The 20,768-nt window shown below is 50.2% G+C and overlaps 1 protein-coding gene across 1 annotated transcript in view; it reads right to left on the bottom strand.

The window, feature by feature from the left end:
• The window catches only part of jmjd1cb (jumonji domain containing 1Cb), a 341,652-nt gene that overhangs the window by 113,301 nt on the left and 207,583 nt on the right, over nt 1-20,768 (bottom strand). The window contains exons 8-10 of the mRNA XM_055936592.1: nt 16,438-16,696; nt 9,374-11,766; nt 4,395-4,645 (exon numbers count right to left, since the gene is read on the bottom strand). Of these exons, the coding sequence (XP_055792567.1) occupies nt 4,395-4,645; nt 9,374-11,766; nt 16,438-16,696 (2,903 nt within the window). The remainder of the gene's footprint in view (nt 1-4,394; nt 4,646-9,373; nt 11,767-16,437; nt 16,697-20,768) is intronic.

Below are 20,768 nucleotides of genomic sequence, written 5' to 3'. Positions count from 1 at the left end.
CAGGACATGGTGTATAATAGCAGAACAGCCCTCAGTAGAAATAACTAGGACATGGTGTATAACAGCAGAACAGCCCTCAGTAGGAATAACTAGGACATGGTATATAACAGCAGAACAGCCCTCAGTAGGAATAACCAGGACATGGTGTATAATAGCAGAACAGCCCTCAGTAGAAATAACTAGGACATGGTGTATAATAGCAGAACAGCCCTCTGTAGGAATAACTAGGACATGGTGCATAATAGCAGAACAGCCCTCAGTAGGAATAACTAGGACATGGTGTGTAACAGCAGACAGAACAGCCCTCAGTAGGAATAACTAGGACATGGTGTATAATAGCAGACAGAACAGCCCTCAGTAGGAATAACTAGGACATGGTGTATAATAGCAGACAGAACAGCCCTCAGTAGGAATAACTAGGACATGGTGTATAACAGCAGAACAGCCCTCAGTAGGAATAACTAGGACATGGTGTATAATAGCAGAACAGCCCTCAGTAGGAATAACTAGGACATGGTGTATAATAGCAGAACAGCCCTCAGTAGGAATAACTAGGACATGGTGTATAATAGCAGAACAGCCCTCAGTAGGAATAACTAGGACATGGTGTATAACAGCAGAACAGCCCTCAGTAGGAATAACTAGGACATGGTGTATAATAGCAGACAGAACAGCCCTAAGTAGGAATAACTAGGACATGGTGTATAATAGCAGTAAGAACAGCCCTCAGCAGAAATAACTAGGACATGGTGTATAATAGCAGAACAGCCCTCAGTAGGAATAACTAGGACATGGTGTATAACAGCAGAACAGCCCTCAGTAGGAATAACTAGGACATGGTGTATAATAGCAGAACAGCCCTCAGTAGGAATAACTAGGACATGGTATATAATAGTAGACATAACAGCCCTCAGTAGGAATAACTAGGACATGGTGTATAACAGCAGAACAGCCCTCAGTAGGAATAACTAGGACATGGTGCATAATAGCAGAACAGCCCTCAGTAGGAATAACTAGGACATGGTGTGTAACAGCAGACAGAACAGCCCTCAGTAGGAATAACTAGGACATGGTGTATAATAGCAGACAGAACAGCCCTCAGTAGGAATAACTAGGACATGGTGTATAATAGCAGACAGAACAGCCCTCAGTAGGAATAACTAGGACATGGTGTATAACAGCAGAACAGCCCTCAGTAGGAATAACTAGGACATGGTGTATAATAGCAGAACAGCCCTCAGTAGGAATAACTAGGACATGGTGTATAATAGCAGAACAGCCCTCAGTAGGAATAACTAGGACATGGTGTATAATAGCAGAACAGCCCTCAGTAGGAATAACTAGGACATGGTGTATAACAGCAGAACAGCCCTCAGTAGGAATAACTAGGACATGGTGTATAATAGCAGACAGAACAGCCCTAAGTAGGAATAACTAGGACATGGTGTATAATAGCAGTAAGAACAGCCCTCAGCAGAAATAACTAGGACATGGTGTATAATAGCAGAACAGCCCTCAGTAGGAATAACTAGGACATGGTGTATAACAGCAGAACAGCCCTCAGTAGGAATAACTAGGACATGGTGTATAATAGCAGAACAGCCCTCAGTAGGAATAACTAGGACATGGTATATAATAGTAGACATAACAGCCCTCAGTAGGAATAACTAGGACATGGTGTATAACAGCAGAACAGCCCTCAGTAGGAATAACTAGGACATGGTGTATAATAGTAGACAGAACAGCCCTCAGTAGGAATAACTAGGACATGGTGTATAATAGCAGAACAGCCCTCAGTAGGAATAACTAGGACATGGTGTATAATAGCAGAACAGCCCTCAGTAGGAATAACTAGGACATGGTGTATAACAGCAGAACAGCCCTCAGTAGGAATAACTAGGACATGGTGTATAATAGCAGACAGAACAGCCCTCAGTAGGAATAACTAGGACATGGTGTATAATAGCAGAACAGCCCTCAGTAGGAATAACTAGGACATGGTGTATAACAGCAGAACAGCCCTCAGTAGGAATAACTAGGACATGGTGTATAACAGCAGAACAGCCCTCAGTAGGAATAACTAGGACATGGTGTATAACAGCAGAACAGCCCTCAGTAGGAATAACTAGGACATGGTGTATAACAGCAGGCAGAACAGCCCTCAGTAGGAATAACTAGGACACGGTGTATAATAGCAGAACAGCCCTCAGTAGGAATAACTAGGACATGGTGTATAACAGCAGAACAGCCCTCAGTAGGAATAACTAGGACATGGTGTAGAACAGCTCTCAGTAGGAATAACTAGGACATGGTGTATAACAGCAGAACAGCCCTCAGTAGGAATAACTAGGACATGGTGTATAACAGCAGAACAGCCCTCAGTAGGAATAACTAGGACATGGTGTATAACAGCAGAACAGCCCTCAGTAGGAATAACTAGGACATGGTGTAGAACAGCTCTCAGTAGGAATAACTAGGACATGGTGTATAACAGCAGAACAGCCCTCAGTAGGAATAACTAGGACATGGTGTATAACAGCAGAACAGCCCTCAGTAGGAATAACTAGGACATGGTGTATAACAGCAGAACAGCCCTCAGTAGGAATAACTAGGACATGGTGTATAACAGCAGAACAGCCCTCAGTAGGAATAACTAGGACATGGTGTATAACAGCAGAACAGCCCTCAGTAGGAATAACTAGGACATGGTGTATAACAGCTCTCAGTAGGAATAACTAGGACATGGTGTATAACAGCATAACAGCCCTCAGTAGGAATAACTAGGACATGGTGTATAACAGCAGAACAGCCCTCAGTAGGAATAACTAGGACATGGTGTATAACAGCAGAACAGCCCTCAGTAGGAATAACTAGGACATGGTGTATAACAGCAGAACAGCCCTCAGTAGGAATAACTAGGACATGGTGTATAACAGCAGAACAGCTCTCAGTAGGAATAACTAGGACATGGTATATAACAGCTCTCAGTAGGAATAACTAGGACATGGTGTAGAACAGCCCTCAGTAGGAATAACTAGGACATGGTGTATAACAGCAGAACAGCCCTCAGTAGGAATAACTAGGACATGGTGTATAACAGCAGAACAGCCCTCAGTAGGAATAACTAGGACATGGTGTATAACAGCAGAACAGCTCTCAGTAGGAATAACTAGGACATGGTATATAACAGCTCTCAGTAGGAATAACTAGGACATAGGGTAGAACAGCCCTCAGTAGGAATAACTAGGACATGGTGTATACCAGCTCTCAGTAGGAATAACTAGGACATGGTGTAGAACAGCTCTCAGTAGGAATAACTAGGACATGGTGTATAACAGCATTGGTTTCACTGCTGTTTAGAACTATGTCCTAACGTGGTGACTGGATCAGATAAAATGGCACCCTGTTCCCTGTGTGTGTCTACTGTGAGTGTGTGTGTGTGTGTGTGTGTGTGTGTGTGTGTCTACTGTGAGTGTGTGTGTGTGTGTGTGTGTGTGTGTGTGTGTGTGTGTGTGTGTGTCTACTGTGAGTGAGTGAGTGAGTGAGTGTGTCTACTGTGAGTGAGTGAGTGAGTGTGTCTACTGTGAGTGAGTGAGTGAGTGAGTGAGTGTGTCTACTGTGAGTGAGTGAGTGAGTGAGTGTGTCTACTGTGTGTGTGTGTGTGTGTGTCTACTGTGAGTGTGTGTATGTGTGTGTCTACTGTGTGTGTGTGTGTGTGTGTGTGTGTGTCTACTGTGAGTGTGTGTGTGTGTGTGTGTGTGTGTGTGTGTGTGTGTGTGTGTGTGTGTGTGTGTGTGTGTGTGTGTGTGTGTGTGTGTGTGTGTGTGTGTGTGTGTGTGTGTGTGTGTGTCTACTGTGAGTGAGTGAGTGAGTGAGTGTGTCTACTGTGAGTGAGTGAGTGAGTGAGTGTGTCTACTGTGTGTGTCTACTGTGTGTGTGTGTGTGTGTCTACTGTGAGTGTGTGTATGTGTATGTGTCTACTGTGTGTGTGTGTGTGTCTACTGTGTGTGTGTGTGTGTGTGTGTGTGTGTGTGTGTGTGTGTGTGTGTGTGTGTGTGTCTACTGTGAGTGTGTGTGTCTACTGTGAGTGTGTGTGTGTGTGTGTGTGTGTGTGTGTGTCTACTGTGAGTGTGTGTGTGTGTGTGTGTCTACTGTGAGTGTGTGTGTGTGTGTGTGTGTGTGTCTACTGTGTGTGTGTGTGTGTGTGTGTGTGTGTGTGTGTGTGTGTGTGTGTGTGTGTGTGTGTGTGTGTGTGTGTGTGTGTCTACTGTGAGTGAGTGAGTGTGTGTGTGTGTGTGTGTGTGTGTGTGTGTGTGTGTGTGTGTGTGTGTGTGTGTGTGTGTGTGTGTGTGTGTGTGTGTGTGTGTGTGTGTGTGAATTGAACACAGACTCACTCCTTGTGAAGATCTCCAGCGGTCTTGGCCAGGGGGGGGCTGGCGTGGGGGTTGATCTTGATGAGCCGGTGTGGGTCCGAGCGGTGTGGTTCTGACCGGTGGGGGTGGGGGTCCGAGCGGTGTGGTTCTGACCGGTGGGGATGGGGGTCGGCGCTGGCTGGTCGGACGGGGACCGGGATGTGGCTCAGTAGGTCCAGACTGTCAGAGGAGGAGACAGGGACCGGGTGGTGTAGCCAAGGGCTGGCCGTGTTCTGGTACCACAAGACCCAGAGAGACAGACCGGGTCAGAACCACAACACCCAGAGAGACAGACCGGGTCAGACCCAGAGAGACAGACAGGGTCAGACCCAGAGAGGCAGACAGGGTCAGAACCACAACATCCAGAGAGACAGACAGGGTCAGACCCAGAGAGACAGACAGGGTCAGACCCAGAGAGGCAGACAGGGTCAGACCCAGAGAGACAGACAGGGTCAGACCCAGAGAGGCAGACAGGGTCAGACCCAGAGAGGCAGACAGGGTCAGACCCAGAGAGGCAGACAGGGTCAGACCCACAACACCCAGAGAGGCAGACAGGGTCAGACCCAGAGAGGCAGACAGGGTCAGACCCAGAGAGGCAGACAGGGTCAGACCCAGAGAGGCAGACAGGGTCAGACCCAGAGAGGCAGACAGGGTCAGACCCAGAGAGGCAGACAGGGTCAGACCCAGAGAGGCAGACAGGGTCAGACCCAGAGAGGCAGACAGGGTCAGACCCAGAGAGGCAGACAGGGTCAGACCCAGAGAGGCAGACAGGGTCAGACCCAGAGAGGCAGACAGGGTCAGACCCAGAGAGGCAGACAGGGTCAGACCCAGAGAGGCAGACAGGGTCAGACCCAGAGAGGCAGACAGGGTCAGACCCAGAGAGGCAGACAGGGTCAGACCCAGAGAGGCAGACAGGGTCAGACCCAGAGAGGCAGACAGGGTCAGACCCAGAGAGGCAGACAGGGTCAGACCCAGAGAGGCAGACAGGGTCAGACCCAGAGAGGCAGACAGGGTCAGACCCAGAGAGGCAGACAGGGTCAGACCCAGAGAGGCAGACAGGGTCAGACCCAGAGAGGCAGACAGGGTCAGACCCAGAGAGGCAGACAGGGTCAGACCCAGAGAGGCAGACAGGGTCAGACCCAGAGAGGCAGACAGGGTCAGACCCAGAGAGGCAGACAGGGTCAGACCCAGAGAGGCAGACAGGGTCAGACCCAGAGAGGCAGACAGGGTCAGACCCAGAGAGGCAGACAGGGTCAGACCCAGAGAGGCAGACAGGGTCCGACCCAGAGAGGCAGACAGGGTCCGACCCAGAGAGGCAGACAGGGTCCGACCCAGAGAGGCAGACAGGGTCCGACCCAGAGAGGCAGACAGGGTCCGACCCAGAGAGGCAGACAGGGTCCGACCCAGAGAGGCAGACAGGGTCCGACCCAGAGAGGCAGACAGGGTCCGACCCAGAGAGGCAGACAGGGTCCGACCCAGAGAGGCAGACAGGGTCCGACCCAGAGAGGCAGACAGGGTCCGACCCAGAGAGGCAGACAGGGTCCGACCCAGAGAGGCAGACCGGGTCAGAACCACAACACCCAGAGAGACAGACCGGGTCAGACCCACAACACCCAGAGAGACAGACCGGGTCAGACCCACAACATCCAGAGAGGCAGACAGGGTCAGACCCAGAGAGGCAGACAGGGTCAGACCCAGAGAGGCAGACAGGGTCAGACCCAGAGAGGCAGACAGGGTCAGACCCAGAGAGGCAGACAGGGTCAGACCCAGAGAGGCAGACAGGGTCAGACCCAGAGAGGCAGACAGGGTCAGACCCAGAGAGGCAGACAGGGTCAGACCCAGAGAGGCAGACAGGGTCAGACCCAGAGAGGCAGACAGGGTCAGACCCAGAGAGGCAGACAGGGTCAGACCCAGAGAGGCAGACAGGGTCAGACCCAGAGAGGCAGACAGGGTCAGACCCAGAGAGGCAGACAGGGTCAGACCCAGAGAGGCAGACAGGGTCAGACCCAGAGAGGCAGACAGGGTCAGACCCAGAGAGGCAGACCGGGTCAGACCCAGAGAGACAGACCGGGTCAGACCCACAACATCCAGAGAGGCAGACAGGGTCAGACCCAGAGAGGCAGACAGGGTCAGACCCAGAGAGGCAGACAGGGTCAGACCCAGAGAGACAGACAGGGTCAGAGAGGCAGACAGGGTCAGACCCTGTTTAAACTGACAACATGATCATAGTTGCTATGCTACAGCAGCTAGCTGTTTAAACTGACAACATGATCAGTTGCTATGCTACAGCAGCTAGCTGTTTAAACTGGCAACATGATCACAGTTGCTATGCTACAGCAGCTAGCTGTTTAAACTGGCAACATGATCACAGTTGCTATGCTACAGCAGCTAGCTGTTTAAACTGACAACATGATCACAGTTGCTATGCTACAGCAGCTAGCTGTTTAAACTGACAACATGATCACAGTTGCTATGCTACAGCAGCTAGCTGTTTAAACTGACAACATGATCAGTTGCTATGCTACAGCAGCTAGCTGTTTAAACTGACAACATGATCATAGTTGCTATGCTACAGCAGCTAGCTGTTTAAACTGGCAACATGATCATAGTTGCTATGCTACAGCAGCTAGCTGTTTAAACTGACAACATGATCACAGTTGCTATGCTACAGCAGCTAGCTGTTTAAACTGACAACATGATCAGTTGCTATGCTACAGCAGCTAGCTGTTTAAACTGACAACATGATCATAGTTGCTATGCTACAGCAGCTAGCTGTTTAAACTGGCAACATGATCATAGTTGCTATGCTACAGCAGCTAGCTGTTTAAACTGGCAACATGATCACAGTTGCTATGCTACAGCAGCTAGCTGTTTAAACTGACAACATGATCAGTTGCTATGCTACAGCAGCTAGCTGTTTAAACTGACAACATGATCAGTTGCTATGCTACAGCAGCTAGCTGTTTAAACTGACAACATGATCATAGTTGCTATGCTACAGCAGCTAGCTGTTTAAACTGGCAACATGATCACAGTTGCTATGCTACAGCAGCTAGCTGTTTAAACTGACTACATGATCACAGTTGCTATGCTACAGCAGCTAGCTGTTTAAACTGACAACATGATCACAGTTGCTATGCTACAGCAGCTAGCTGTTTAAACTGACAACATGATCACAGTTGCTATGCTACAGCAGCTAGCTGTTTAAACTGACAACATGATCATAATTGCTATGCTACAGCAGCTAGCTGTTTAAACTGGCAACATGATCATAGTTGCTATGCTACAGCAGCTAGCTGTTTAAACTGGCAACATGATCATAGTTGCTATGTTACAGCAGCTAGCTGTTTATACTGGCAACATGATCACAGTTGCTATGCTACAGCAATTAGCTGTTTAAACTGGCAACATGATCATAGTTGCTATGCTACAGCAGCTAGCTGTTTAAACTGACAACATGATCATAATTGCTATGTTACAGCAGCTAGCTGTTTATACTGGCAACATGATCACAGTTGCTATGCTACAGCAATTAGCTGTTTAAACTGGCAACATGATCATAGTTGCTATGCTACAGCAGCTAGCTGTTTAAACTGGCAACATGATCACAGTTGCTATGTTACAGCAGCTAGCTGTTTAAACTGACAACATGATCACAGTTGCTATGCTACAGCAGCTAGCTGTTTAAACTGACAACATGATCACAGTTGCTATGCTACAGCAGCTAGCTGTTTAAACTGGCAACATGATCATAGTTGCTATGCTACAGCAGCTAGCTGTTTAAACTGACAACATGATCATAGTTGCTATGCTACAGCAGCTAGCTGTTTAAACTGGCAACATGATCACAGTTGCTATGCTACAGCAGCTAGCTGTTTAAACTGACAAGATGATCACAGTTGCTATGCTACAGCAGCTAGCTGTTTAAACTGACAACATGATCATAGTTGCTATGCTACAGCAGCTAGCTGTTTAAACTGGCAACATGATCACAGTTGCTATGTTACAGCAGCTAGCTGTTTAAACTGGCAACATGATCACAGTTGCTATGCTACAGCAATTAGCTGTTTAAACTGACAACATGATCACAGTTGCTATGTTACAGCAGCTAGCTGTTTAAACTGGCAACATGATCACAGTTGCTATGCTACAGCAATTAGCTGTTTAAACTGACAACATGATCATAGTTGCTATGCTACAGCAGCTAGCTGTTTAAACTGGCAACACGATCATAGTTGCTATGCTACAGCAGCTAGCTGTTTAAACTGGCAACATGATCACAGTTGCTATGCTACAGCAGCTAGCTGTTTAAACTGACAACATGATCATAGTTGCTATGCTACAGCAGCTAGCTGTTTAAACTGGCAACACGATCATAGTTGCTATGCTACAGCAGCTAGCTGTTTAAACTGACAAGATGATCACAGTTGCTATGCTACAGCAGCTAGCTGTTTAAACTGACAACATGATCACAGTTGCTATGCTACAGCAGCTAGCTGTTTAAACTGACAAGATGATCACAGTTGCTATGCTACAGCAGCTAGCTGTTTAAACTGACAACATGATCACAGTTGCTATGCTACAGCAGCTAGCTGTTTAAACTGACAAGATGATCACAGTTGCTATGCTACAGCAGCTAGCTGTTTAAACTGGCAACATGATCATAGTTGCTATGCTACAGCAGCTAGCTGTTTAAACTGGCAACATGATCACAGTTGCTATGCTACAGCAGCTAGCTGTTTAAACTGACTACATGATCACAGTTGCTATGCTACAGCAGCTAGCTGTTTAAACTGACTACATGATCACAGTTGCTATGCTACAGCAGCTAGCTGTTTAAACTGACAACATGATCACAGTTGCTACAGCAGCTAGCTGTTTAAACTGACAAGATGATCACAGTTGCTATGCTACAGTTGCTAGGTTGAAGTCATAATAGAATGTGGGTGTTTGGTACTCACCCTCCTCATGTTGGTCTCAGAGTTGACAGTGTTTTCGGGGTGCACCCACTTGGACCCGGGCAGGTTGAGTCCTGGGGGATAGGAGCGGGTCTTATTGGGGTACTGCCAGATGATTGGGTACAGACCCAGCTGGTTGTATGAGGCTGAGGTGAGGCTGTGTGTCTGGGGCTGAGAGACAGGATGGTGATGGGCTAGTCCCAGGTGCCCCAGCCCTGAGGAGTCTAGTCGGGGATGACCCCCCAGCAGGGGGCCTGGAGGCAGGCCAGAGAGTACCCCGGAGAGGAGGTGGGAGGAGGGCAGGAGGTGGGAGGTGAGGCAGGAGGCGTGGGAGGGGGCGTGGAGGGGGTGGAGCTGGGGGTGCAGATAGGACACGCGGTTGGACTCCTGGTTGGGACGGACAAGCGCAGGGTCCCGGTACACGGTGAAATGCTCGTTCTTATCGATGATTAGCGGACTCTTAGTGCAAGACCCTGGCGACTCAGTCCCTCGGGCCAGGACGGGCTTAAAGCTGGAGCGAGGGGGGTTGTCCGGGTAACGGCCTTTATGCTTGGACACCTCTGGGGAGGGGAGGGGCTTGGGTTTAGACCCAGTCTCCAGAACACTCTGTGTTTTAGACTTGATGGTGTCAGGGGAGCAGAGGGCCTCTGGGGAGGGGAGGGGCTTGGGGACATCAGGGGAGGGGCTTAGCTTGTACGACTTCCTGGCCTCATCAGCCAATGAGGCGTTCTTAAAGCAGGGCAACATGGAGGAATAGAGCTGCTTCTCTCTCTCTACTACAGCAGCAGACTCACTGACTGATGCTATAGGTCTGATCACCACTGAATGGACTAACTCCATCTTACTGCCCAGGATGCCAACTATGTGCTGCTTTACTTCTGGCTTCCTGCACACTGAGGGAGGATGGTTCCTAAGGTCACACTCTGACACTGAGGGAGGATGGTTCCTAAGGTCACACTCTGACACTGAGGGAGGATGGTTCCTAAGGTCACACTCTGACACTGAGGGAGGATGGTTCCTAAGGTCACACTCTGACACTGAGGGAGGATGGTTCCTAAGGTCACACTCTGACACTGAGGGAGGATGGTTCCTAAGGTCACACTCTGACACTGAGGGAGGCTGGTTCCTAAGGTCACACTCTGACACTGAGGGAGGATGGTTCCTAAGGTCACACTCTGACACTGAGAGAGGCTGGTTCCTAAGGTCACTCTCTGACACTGAGGGAGGATGGTTCCTAAGGTCACTCTCTGACACTGAGGGAGGATGGTTCCTAAGGTCACACTCTGACACTGAGAGAGGCTGGTTCCTAAGGTCACTCTCTGACACTGAGGGAGGATGGTTCCTAAGGTCACTCTCTGACACTGAGGGAGGATGGTTCCTAAGGTCACACTCTGACACTGAGGGAGGATGGTTCCTAAGGTCACTCTCTGACACTGAGGGAGGATGTTTCCTAAGGTCACACTCTGACACTGAGAGAGGCTGGTTCCTAAGGTCACTCTCTGACACTGAGGGAGGATGGTTCCTAAGGTCACTCTCTGACACTGAGGGAGGATGGTTCCTAAGGTCACACTCTGACACTGAGAGAGGCTGGTTCCTAAGGTCACTCTCTGACACTGAGGGAGGCTGGTTCCTAAGGTCACACTCCGAGGGGCTCTTACGAAGGGGAGAGGGAGGGGCCAAAGAGGGGTTTAGCACCAAATGTCTGCTGGGCTCCGAGAGGTAGGAGGGCTCAGATGGATTCTGGGAGGCCAGCAGGGCCGAGACGGCCTCAGAGTTCTCCCGGGAGGCCATGTGTGCGTTAGCGTCCTCTGCTGTGATGTCGATTATATACTGAGAGGGAGTCTGGGTCCTGGAGACCACCTCAGCGCTGGTGTACTGGTTCTTGGACTGAGGATGTGTCTGGCAGAGGGCTTTCATAGTGCTGTTGTTCTCCACGATGCTCTCCCCTTGGCCCTCAGAGGGGGCAGAGCCCTGGGAGGAGGAGGAGGAGGACAGGGGAGGGGCCAGGCGCTGTTGCAGTGGAGACCGTTCCCCCTGTTGCTGAGGTAGTCGCAGGGATGACCTCTGCTCCCTGTCGGCCGCCTTCTGAAGCTCCTCACCCCAGGGGGAGAGACTTCCTGTCAGAGCAGACTCCTTCCCAGTCTTACGACTCTGGCTCTTGTGCACCTCCTGGACGGTCTTTCCTGTTAGCTCCTCCTCTGAGTTCTGCTCTGAGGAAGAGGAGGCCGTCCTGGTTCTCTTGGTAGACATCTCAGAGTCACTGCTCTCAGAGAAGTCAGACCTCACTATAGTCTCGCTTCTCAGTCTTTTCAAAACGGATTTCTTCTCCTCTTCCTCCTCCGCTTTCCTCCTCTTTTTCACAGCCACCTGCTTGCTGCTCGTACTTTTAAACAAGTCTGGAGAGATGAATCATAGGAGGAGAATATATTACAAGTCTGGAGAGATGAATCAGAGGAGAATATATTTGAAGTCTAAATGACAAGCAGCAGAATGTACAGTACACCGCATCAGTCCTATTCCTTACATAGTGCACTACGAGCCCTGGTCTGAAGTAGTGCACTACGAGCCCTGGTCTGAAGTAGTGCACTACGAGCCCTGGTCTGAAGTAGTGCACTACGAGCCCTGGTCTGAAGTAGTGCACTACGAGCCCTGGTCTGAAGTAGTGCACTACGAGCCCTGGTCTGAAGTAGTGCACTACGAGCCCTGGTCTGAAGTAGTGCACTACGAGCCCTGGTCTGAAGTAGTGCACTACGAGCCCTGGTCTGAAGTAGTGCACTACGAGCCCTGGTCTGAAGTAGTGCACTACGAGCCCTGGTCTGAAGTAGTGCACTACGAGCCCTGGTCTGAAGTAGTGCACTACGAGCCCTGGTCTGAAGTAGTGCACTATGAGCCCTGGTCTGAAGTAGTGCACTACGAGCCCTGGTCTGAAGTAGTGCACTACGAGCCCTGGTCTGAAGTAGTGCACTATACAGTGGCTTGGTAAAGTATTCACCCCCTTTGGCATTTTTCCTATTTTGTTGCCTTACAACCTGGAATAAAAATAGATTTTTGGTGGGTTGGTATCATTTGATTTACACAACGCGCCTACCACGTTGAAGACGCAAAATATTTTTTATTATGATACGAGCAAGAAATAAGACAAAAAAACGGAAAACTTGAGCGTGCATAACTATTCACTCCCCCCAAAGTCAATACTTTGTAGAGATACCTTTTGTAGCAATTACAGCTGCAAGTCTCTTGGGGTATGTCTCCATAAGCTTTGCACATCTAGCCACTGTGATTTTTGCCCATTCTTCAAGGCAAAACTGCTCCAGCTCCTTCAAGTTCGATGGGTTCCGCTGGTGTACAGCAATCTTTAAGTCATACCACAGATACTCAATTGGATTGAGGTCTGGACTTTGACATTTAGCTGTTTCCCCATAAACCACTCGAGTGTTGCTTTAGCAGTATGCTTAGGATCATTGTCCTGCTGGAAGGTGAACCTCCGTCCCAGTCTCAAATCTCTGGAAGACTGAAACAGGTTTCCCTCAAGAATTTCCCTGTATTTAGCGCCATCCATCATTCCTTCAATTCTGACCAGTTTCCCAGTCCCTGCCGATGAAAAACATTCCCACAGCATGATGCTGCCACCACCATGCTTCACTGTGGGATGGTGTTCTCCGGGTGATGAGGTGTTGGGTTTGCACCAGACATAGCGTTTTCCTTGATGGCCAAAAAGCTACATTTTTGTCTCGTCTGACCAGAGTACCTTCTTCCATATGTTTGGGCAGTCTCCCACATGCTTTTTGGCGAACACTTTAAGCAATGGCTTTTTTTCTGGCCACTCTTCCGAAAAAGCCCAGCTCTGTGGAGTGTACGGCTGAAAGTGGTCCTATGGACATATACTCCAATCTCTGCTGTGGAGCTTTGCAGTTCCTTCAGGGTTATCTTTGGTCTCTTTGTTGCCTCTGATTAATGCCATCCTTGCCTGGTCCGTGAGTTTTGGTGGGAAGCCCTCTCTTGGCAGGTTTGTTGTGGTGCCATATTCTTTCCATTTTCTAATAATGGATTTAATGGTGCTCCGTGGGATGTTCAAAGATTCATATATTTAAAAAAACAACCCTGATCTGTACTTCTCCACAACTTTGTCCCTGACCTGTTTGGAGAGCTCCTTGGTCTTCATAGCACTGCTTGCTTGGTGGTGCCCCTTGCTTAGTGGTGTTGCAGACCCTGGGGCCTTTCAGAACAGGTGTAAATATAGTTAGATCATGTGACAGATGAGGGACTGAGACTCCCAGAGCAGGGACTAAGGCTCCCAGAGCAGGGACTGAGGCTCCCAGAGCAGCGACTGAGGCTCCCAGAGCAGCGACCGAGGCTCCCAGAGCAGGGACTGAGGCTCCCAGAGCAGGGACAGAGGCTCCCAGAGCAGGGACTGAGGCTCCCAGAGCAGCGACTAAGGCTCCCAGAGCAGCGACTAAGGCTCCCAGAGCAGCGACTAAGGCTCCCAGAGCAGCGACTAAGGCTCCCAGAGCAGCGAGTAATGCTCCCAGAGCAGGGACTAAGGCTCCCAGAGCAGCGACTGAGGCTCCCAGAGCAGGGACTGAGGCTCCCAGAGCAGCGACTAAGGCTCCCAGAGCAGGGACTAAGGCTCCCAGAGCAGCGACTAAGGCTCCCAGAGCAGCGACTGAGGCTCCCAGAGCAGGGACTGAGGCTCCCAGAGCAGCGACTAAGGCTCCCAGAGCAGGGACTAAGGCTCCCAGAGCAGGGACTAAGGCTCCCAGAGCAGGGACTAAGGCTCCCAGAGCAGGGACTAAGGCTCCCAGAGCAGGGACTAAGGCTCCCAGAGCAGGGACTAAGGCTCCCAGAGCAGGGACTAAGGCTCCCAGAGCAGGGACTAAGGATCCGAGAGCAGGGACTAAGGCTCCGAGAGCAGGGACTAAGGCTCCCAGAGCAGCGACTAAGGCTCCCAGAGCAGCGACTAAGGCTCCCAGAGCAGCGACTAAGGCTCCCAGAGCAGCGACTAAGGCTCCCAGAGCAGCGACTAAGGCTCCCAGAGCAGCGACTGAGGCTCCCAGAGCAGCGACTGAGGCTCCCAGAGCAGCGACTGAGGCTCCCAGAGCAGCGACTGAGGCTCCCGGAGCAGCGACTGACGCTCCCAGAGGAGGGACAGACGCTCCCGGAGCAGGGACAGACGCTCCCGGAGCAGGGACAGACGCTCCCGGAGCATGGACAGACGCTCCCGGAGCATGGACAGACGCTCCCGGAGCAGCGAGTAATGCTCCCGGAGCAGCGAGTAATGCTCCCAGAGCAGCGAGTAATGCTCCCAGAGCAGCGAGTAATGCTCCCAGAGCAGCGACAGGCTCCCAGAGCAGGGAATGAGGCTCCCAGAGCAGCGACTAAGGCTCCCAGAGCAGCGACTAAGGCTCCCAGAGCAGGGACTAAGGCTCCCAGAGCAGGGACTAAGGCTCCCAGAGCAGGGACTAAGGCTCCCAGAGCAGGGACTAAGGCTCCCAGAGCAGGGACTGAGGCTCCCAGAGCAGGGACTGAGGCTCCCAGAGCAGGGACTGAGGCTCCCAGAGCAGGGACTGAGGCTCCCAGAGCAGGGACTGAGGCTCCCAGAGCAGGGACTGAGGCTCCCAGAGCAGGGACTAAGGCTCCCAGAGTAGTGACTAAGGCTCCCAGAGCAGGGACTAAGGCTCCCAGAGCAGCGACTAAGGCTCCCAGAGATGCGACTAAGGCTCGCAGAGCAGCGAGTAATGCTCCCAGAGCAGCGAGTAATGCTCCCAGAGAAGCGAGTAATGCTCCTAGGGCAGGGAGTAATGCTCCTAGAGCAGGGAGTAATGCTCCTAGGGCAGGGAGTAATGCTCCTAGAGCAGGGAGTAATGCTCCTAGAGCAGCGAGTAATGCTCCTAGAGCAGGGAGTAATGCTCCTAGAGCAGTGAGTTATGCTCCGAGTGCAATGCTCCTAGAGCAGGGAGTAATGCTCCCAGAGCAGCGAGTAATGCTCCCAAAGCAGCGAGTAATGCTCCCAGAGCAGCGAGTAATGCGCCCAAGAAGACTTGATGCTGTAATCGCTGCCAAAGGTGCTTCAACAAAGTACTGAGTAAAGGTTCTGAATACTTATGTAAATGTAATCTTTTTTTAAATTTATAATACATTTGAAAACATTTCTAAAAACCTGTTTTTGCTTTGTCATTGTGTGTAGATTGATGAGGGACATTTGATCAATTTTTGAATAAGGCTGTAACATATCAACATGTTAAAAAGTCACGGGGTCTGAATACTTTCCCGAGGCAGTGTCCCGCTAAAGCTCTTCCGAGGCAGTGTCCCGCTAAAGCTTTCCCGAGGCAGTGTCCCGCTAAAGCTTTCCCGAGCCAGTGTCCCGCTAAAGCTTTCCCGAGGCAGTGTCCTGCTGAGGCTTTCCCAAGGCAGTGTCCTGCTAAGGCTTTCCCGAGGCAGTGTCCTGCTAAGGCTTTCCCGAGGCAGTGTCCTGCTAAGGCTTTCCCGAGGCAGTGTCCTGCTAAAGCTTTCCCAAGGCAGTGTCCTGCTAAAGCTTTCCCAAAGCAGTGTCCTGATAAAGCTTTCCCAAGGCAGTGTCCTGATAAAGCTTTCCCAAGGCAGTGTCCTGCTGAGGCTTTCCCAAGGCAGTGTCCTGCTGAGGCTTTCCCAAGGCAGTGTCCTGCTGAGGCTTTCACAAGGCAGTGGCCTGCTAAAGCTTTTCCAAGGCAGTGTCCTGCTAAAGCTTTCCCAAGGCAGTGTCCTGCCAAAGCTTTCCCAAGGCAATGTCCTGCATAAGGTTTCCCAAGGCAGTGGCCTGATAAAGCTTTCCCAAGGCAGTGTCCTGATAAAGCTTTCCCAAGGCAGTGTCCTGCTAAAGCTTTCCCAAGGCAGTGTCCTGATAAAGCTTTCCCAAGGCAGTGTCCTGATAAATGCTTTCAGAGCTCTACTCATCTCAGGTCAATGGAACAGCTTGACCACACAGTCCCAGAAGTAAAACAGGTGAAATTCCTCTAGCGTCCGTGATCTCCTCACCTCTTGTTGTATCTTCACCATCATAACACTCCTCCTCACCTCCTCTCCCTGCTTACCGTCCACGTCGTCTCCCTTGGCGTCATCATCAGGGACACTGCTGTCAGATCCCTTCCTCCTGGAGAGGCGAGGACCGTGTCGCTGCAGCGGCTGTTCCTGGCAAGGGGAGTGCTGCGCCGAGGCCTGATGGCTCTGGGACCCGCCCTGACCTTGACCCTGCTGCTGCTGGGTGGTGACCCCTGACCCCTGCTTCACCGCCCCGCCTGAGGAGTTCATGACTGGTCTGGGGCTGTTGGCTTGGGCGCGGGTGTAGTGACCCTGTAGAGGATGACGAGAGAGGACAGACACACCGAGGACGGTGTTGGTTAGTGACAGGAGGACAGACACACCAAGGGGTTTCAGGATGTCACCACCACCGAGACTGATCCACAATGGAAAAGAAGGTATGCATTATTGACAAAGGTACCATTACCCTGCTGTCTGACTTAGTGGTACCGTTACCCTGCTGTCTGACTTAGTGGTACCGTTACCCTGCTGTCTGACTTAGTGGTACCGTTACCCTGCTGTCTGACTTAGTGGTACCGTTACCCTGCTGTCTGACTTAGTGGTACCGTTACCCTGCTGTCTGACTTAGTGGTACCGTTACCCTGCTGTCTGACTTAGTGGTACCGTTACCCTGCTGTCTGACTTAGTGGTACCGTTACCCTGCTGTCTGACTTAGTGGTACCGTTACCCTGCTGTCTGACTTAGTGGTACCGTTACCCTGCTGTCTGACTTAGTGGTACCGTTACCCTGCTGTCTGACTTAGTGGTACCGTTACCCTGCTGTCTGACTTAGTGGTACCGTTACCCTGCTGTCTGACTTAGTGGTACCGTTACCCTGCTGTCTGACTTAGTGGTACCGTTACCCTGCTGTCTGACTTAGTGGTACCGTTACCCTGCTGTCTGACTTAGTGGTACCGTTACCCTGCTGTCTGACTTAGTGGTACCGTTACCCTGCTGTCTGACTTAGTGGTACCGTTACCCTGCTGTCTGACTTAGTGGTACCGTTACCCTGCTGTCTGACTTAGTGGTACCAGTACCCTGCTGTCTGACTTAGTGGTACCATTACCCTGCTGTCTGACTTAGTGGTACCAGTACCCTGCTGTCTGACTTAGTGGTACCGTTACCCTGCTGTCTGACTTAGTGGTACCGTTACCCTGCTGTCTGACTTAGTGGTACCGTTACCCTGCTGTCTGACTTAGTGGTACCGTTACCCTGCTGTCTGACTTAGTGGTACCATTACCCTGCTGTCTGACTTAGTGGTACCATTACCCTGCTGTCTGACTTAGTGGTACCGTTACCCTGCTGTCTGACTTAGTGGTACCGTTACCCTGCTGTCTGACTTAGTGGTACCGTTACCCTGCTGTCTGACTTAGTGGTACCGTTACCCTGCTGTCTGACTTAGTGGTACCATTACCCTGCTGTCTGACTTAGTGGTACCATTACCCTGCTGTCTGACTTAGTGGTACCGTTACCCTGCTGTCTGACTTAGCGGTACCATTACCCTGCTGTCTGACTTAGTACTACTACTACTACTACCACCACTACTACTACTACTACCACCACCACCACTGGAGGAAGAGAGGAGGCCCCTAGACTACTACTACTACTACTACCACTACCACTACCACTACCAACCCTACTACTACTACAGGCAGAGAGGAGGGCCCCTAGACTACTATCACTACCACTACTACTACTACCACTACTACTACCACCACTACTACTACTACTACAGGCAGAGAGGAGGGCCCCTAGACTACTACCACTACTACTGGAGGAAGAGAGGAGGCCCCTGGACTACTACTACTACCACTACATCTAGAGGAAGAGAGGAGGCCCCTGGACTACTACCACTACCACTACATCTAGAGGAAGAGAGGAGGCCCCTGGACTACTACTACTACCACTACTACTAGAGGAAGAGAGGAGGCCCCTGGACTACTACTACTACCACTACATCTAGAGGAAGAGAGGAGGCCCCTGGACTACTACTACTACCACTACATCTAGAGGAAGAGAGGAGGCCCCTGGACTACTACCACTACATCTAGAGGAAGAGAGGAGGCCCCTGGACTACTACCACTACTACCACTACTACTACTACTGGAGGAAGAGAGGAGGCCCCTGGACTACTACCACTACTACTACTACTACTACTACTAGAGGAAGAGAGGAGGCCCCTGGACTACTACCACTACTACTACTACTACTACTACTACTACTACAACTACTACTACTACTAGAGGAAGAGAGGAGGCCCCTGGACTACTACTACTACAGGAGGAAGAGAGGAGGCCCCTGGACTACTACAACTACTACTACTACTAGAGGAAGAGAGGAGGCCCCTGGACTACTACAACTACTACTACTACTGGAGGAAGAGAGGAGGCCCCTGGACTACTACCACTACTACTACTACCACTACTAGAGGAAGAGAGGAGGCCCCTGGACTACTACCACTACTACTACTACTACTACTACCACTACTAGAGGAAGAGAGGAGGCCCCTGGACTACTACCACTACTACTACTACTACTAGAGGAAGAGAGGAGGCCCCTGGACTACTACCACTACTACTACTACTACTAGAGGAAGAGAGGAGGCCCCTGGACTACTACTACTACTACTACTACTACTACTAGAGGAAGAGAGGAGGCCCCTGGACTACTACTACTACAACTACTACTACTACTAGAGGAAGAGAGGAGGCCCCTGGACTACTACAACTACTACTACTACTAGAGGAAGAGAGGAGGCCCCTGGACTACTACAACTACTACTACTACTAGAGGAAGAGAGGAGGCCCCTGGACTACTACCACCACTACTACTACTACCACTACTACTACTACTACTGGAGGAAGAGAGGAGGCCCCTGGACTACTACTACTACATCTAGAGGAAGAGAGGAGGCCCCTGGACTACTACTACTACTAGAGGAAGAGAGGAGGCCCCTGGACTACTACTACTACTACCACAAGAGGAAGAGAGGAGGCCTCTGAACTACTACCACTACTAGTACCACTACTACCACTACTAGAGGAAGAGAGGAGACCTCTGAACTACTACTACTACCACCACTACTATTCCTACTACTACTACCACCACTATTACTACTACCACTACTACTACTATTCCTAATACTACTACTATTCCTACTACTACTACTATTCCTACTACTACTACTATTCCTACTACTACTACCACCACCACTACTACCACCACTACTACTACTATTCCTACCACTACTACTATTCCTACTACTACTACCACCACCACTACTACCACCACTACTACTACTACTATTCCTACTACTACTACTATTACTACTAATACCACCACTACTACTACTATTCCTACTACTACTACCACCACCACTACTACCACCACTACTACTACTATTCCTACTACTACTACTATTACTACTAATACCACTACTAATACCACCACCACTACTAATACCACTACCAAAACCACCACCACCACCACTACTACTACCACCCCCACCACTACTACTACTACTACTATCACTACTACTACTACCACCCGGTGGGTCCACTACTACTACCACCACCACTACTACTACTAATACCACTACTAATACCAACACCACTACTAATAACACCACTAATACTACTACTACCACCACTACTAATACTACTACTACCACCACCACTACTACTACTAATACTACCACCACCACTACTACTACCACCACCACCACCACCACCACCACTACTAATACCACCACTACTAATACTACTACTACCACCACCACTACTACTACTAATACTACCACCACCACTACTACCACCACCACCACCACCACCACCACTACTAATACTACTACCACCACCACCACTACTACTACTACCACTACCACTACCACTACCACTACTACTACTACTACCACTACTAATACTACTACTAATACCACTACTTATACCACCACCACTACTAATACTACCACCACTACCACCACCACCACTACCACTGTAACCACTACCACCACCACCACCACCACTACTACTACTACCACTACTACTAATACCACCACTACTACTACTACTAATACCACCACCACCACTACTAATACCACCACCACCACCACTACTACCACCACCACCACCACCACCACTACTACTACTACTACTACTACTACCACCACCATTACTAATACTACTAATACCACCACCACCACTACTAATACCACCACCACTACTACTACCACCACCACCACTACTACTACCACTACTAATACCACCACCACCACTACTAATACCACCACCACCACTACTAATACCACCACCACCACTACTAATACCACCACCACCACTACTAATACC

This window comes from Salvelinus fontinalis, chromosome 1 (genome assembly GCF_029448725.1).
Source record: "Salvelinus fontinalis isolate EN_2023a chromosome 1, ASM2944872v1, whole genome shotgun sequence".
NCBI classification, from domain to species: domain Eukaryota; kingdom Metazoa; phylum Chordata; class Actinopteri; order Salmoniformes; family Salmonidae; genus Salvelinus; species Salvelinus fontinalis.
This window is presented reverse-complemented; position numbering and strand designations above follow the sequence as displayed.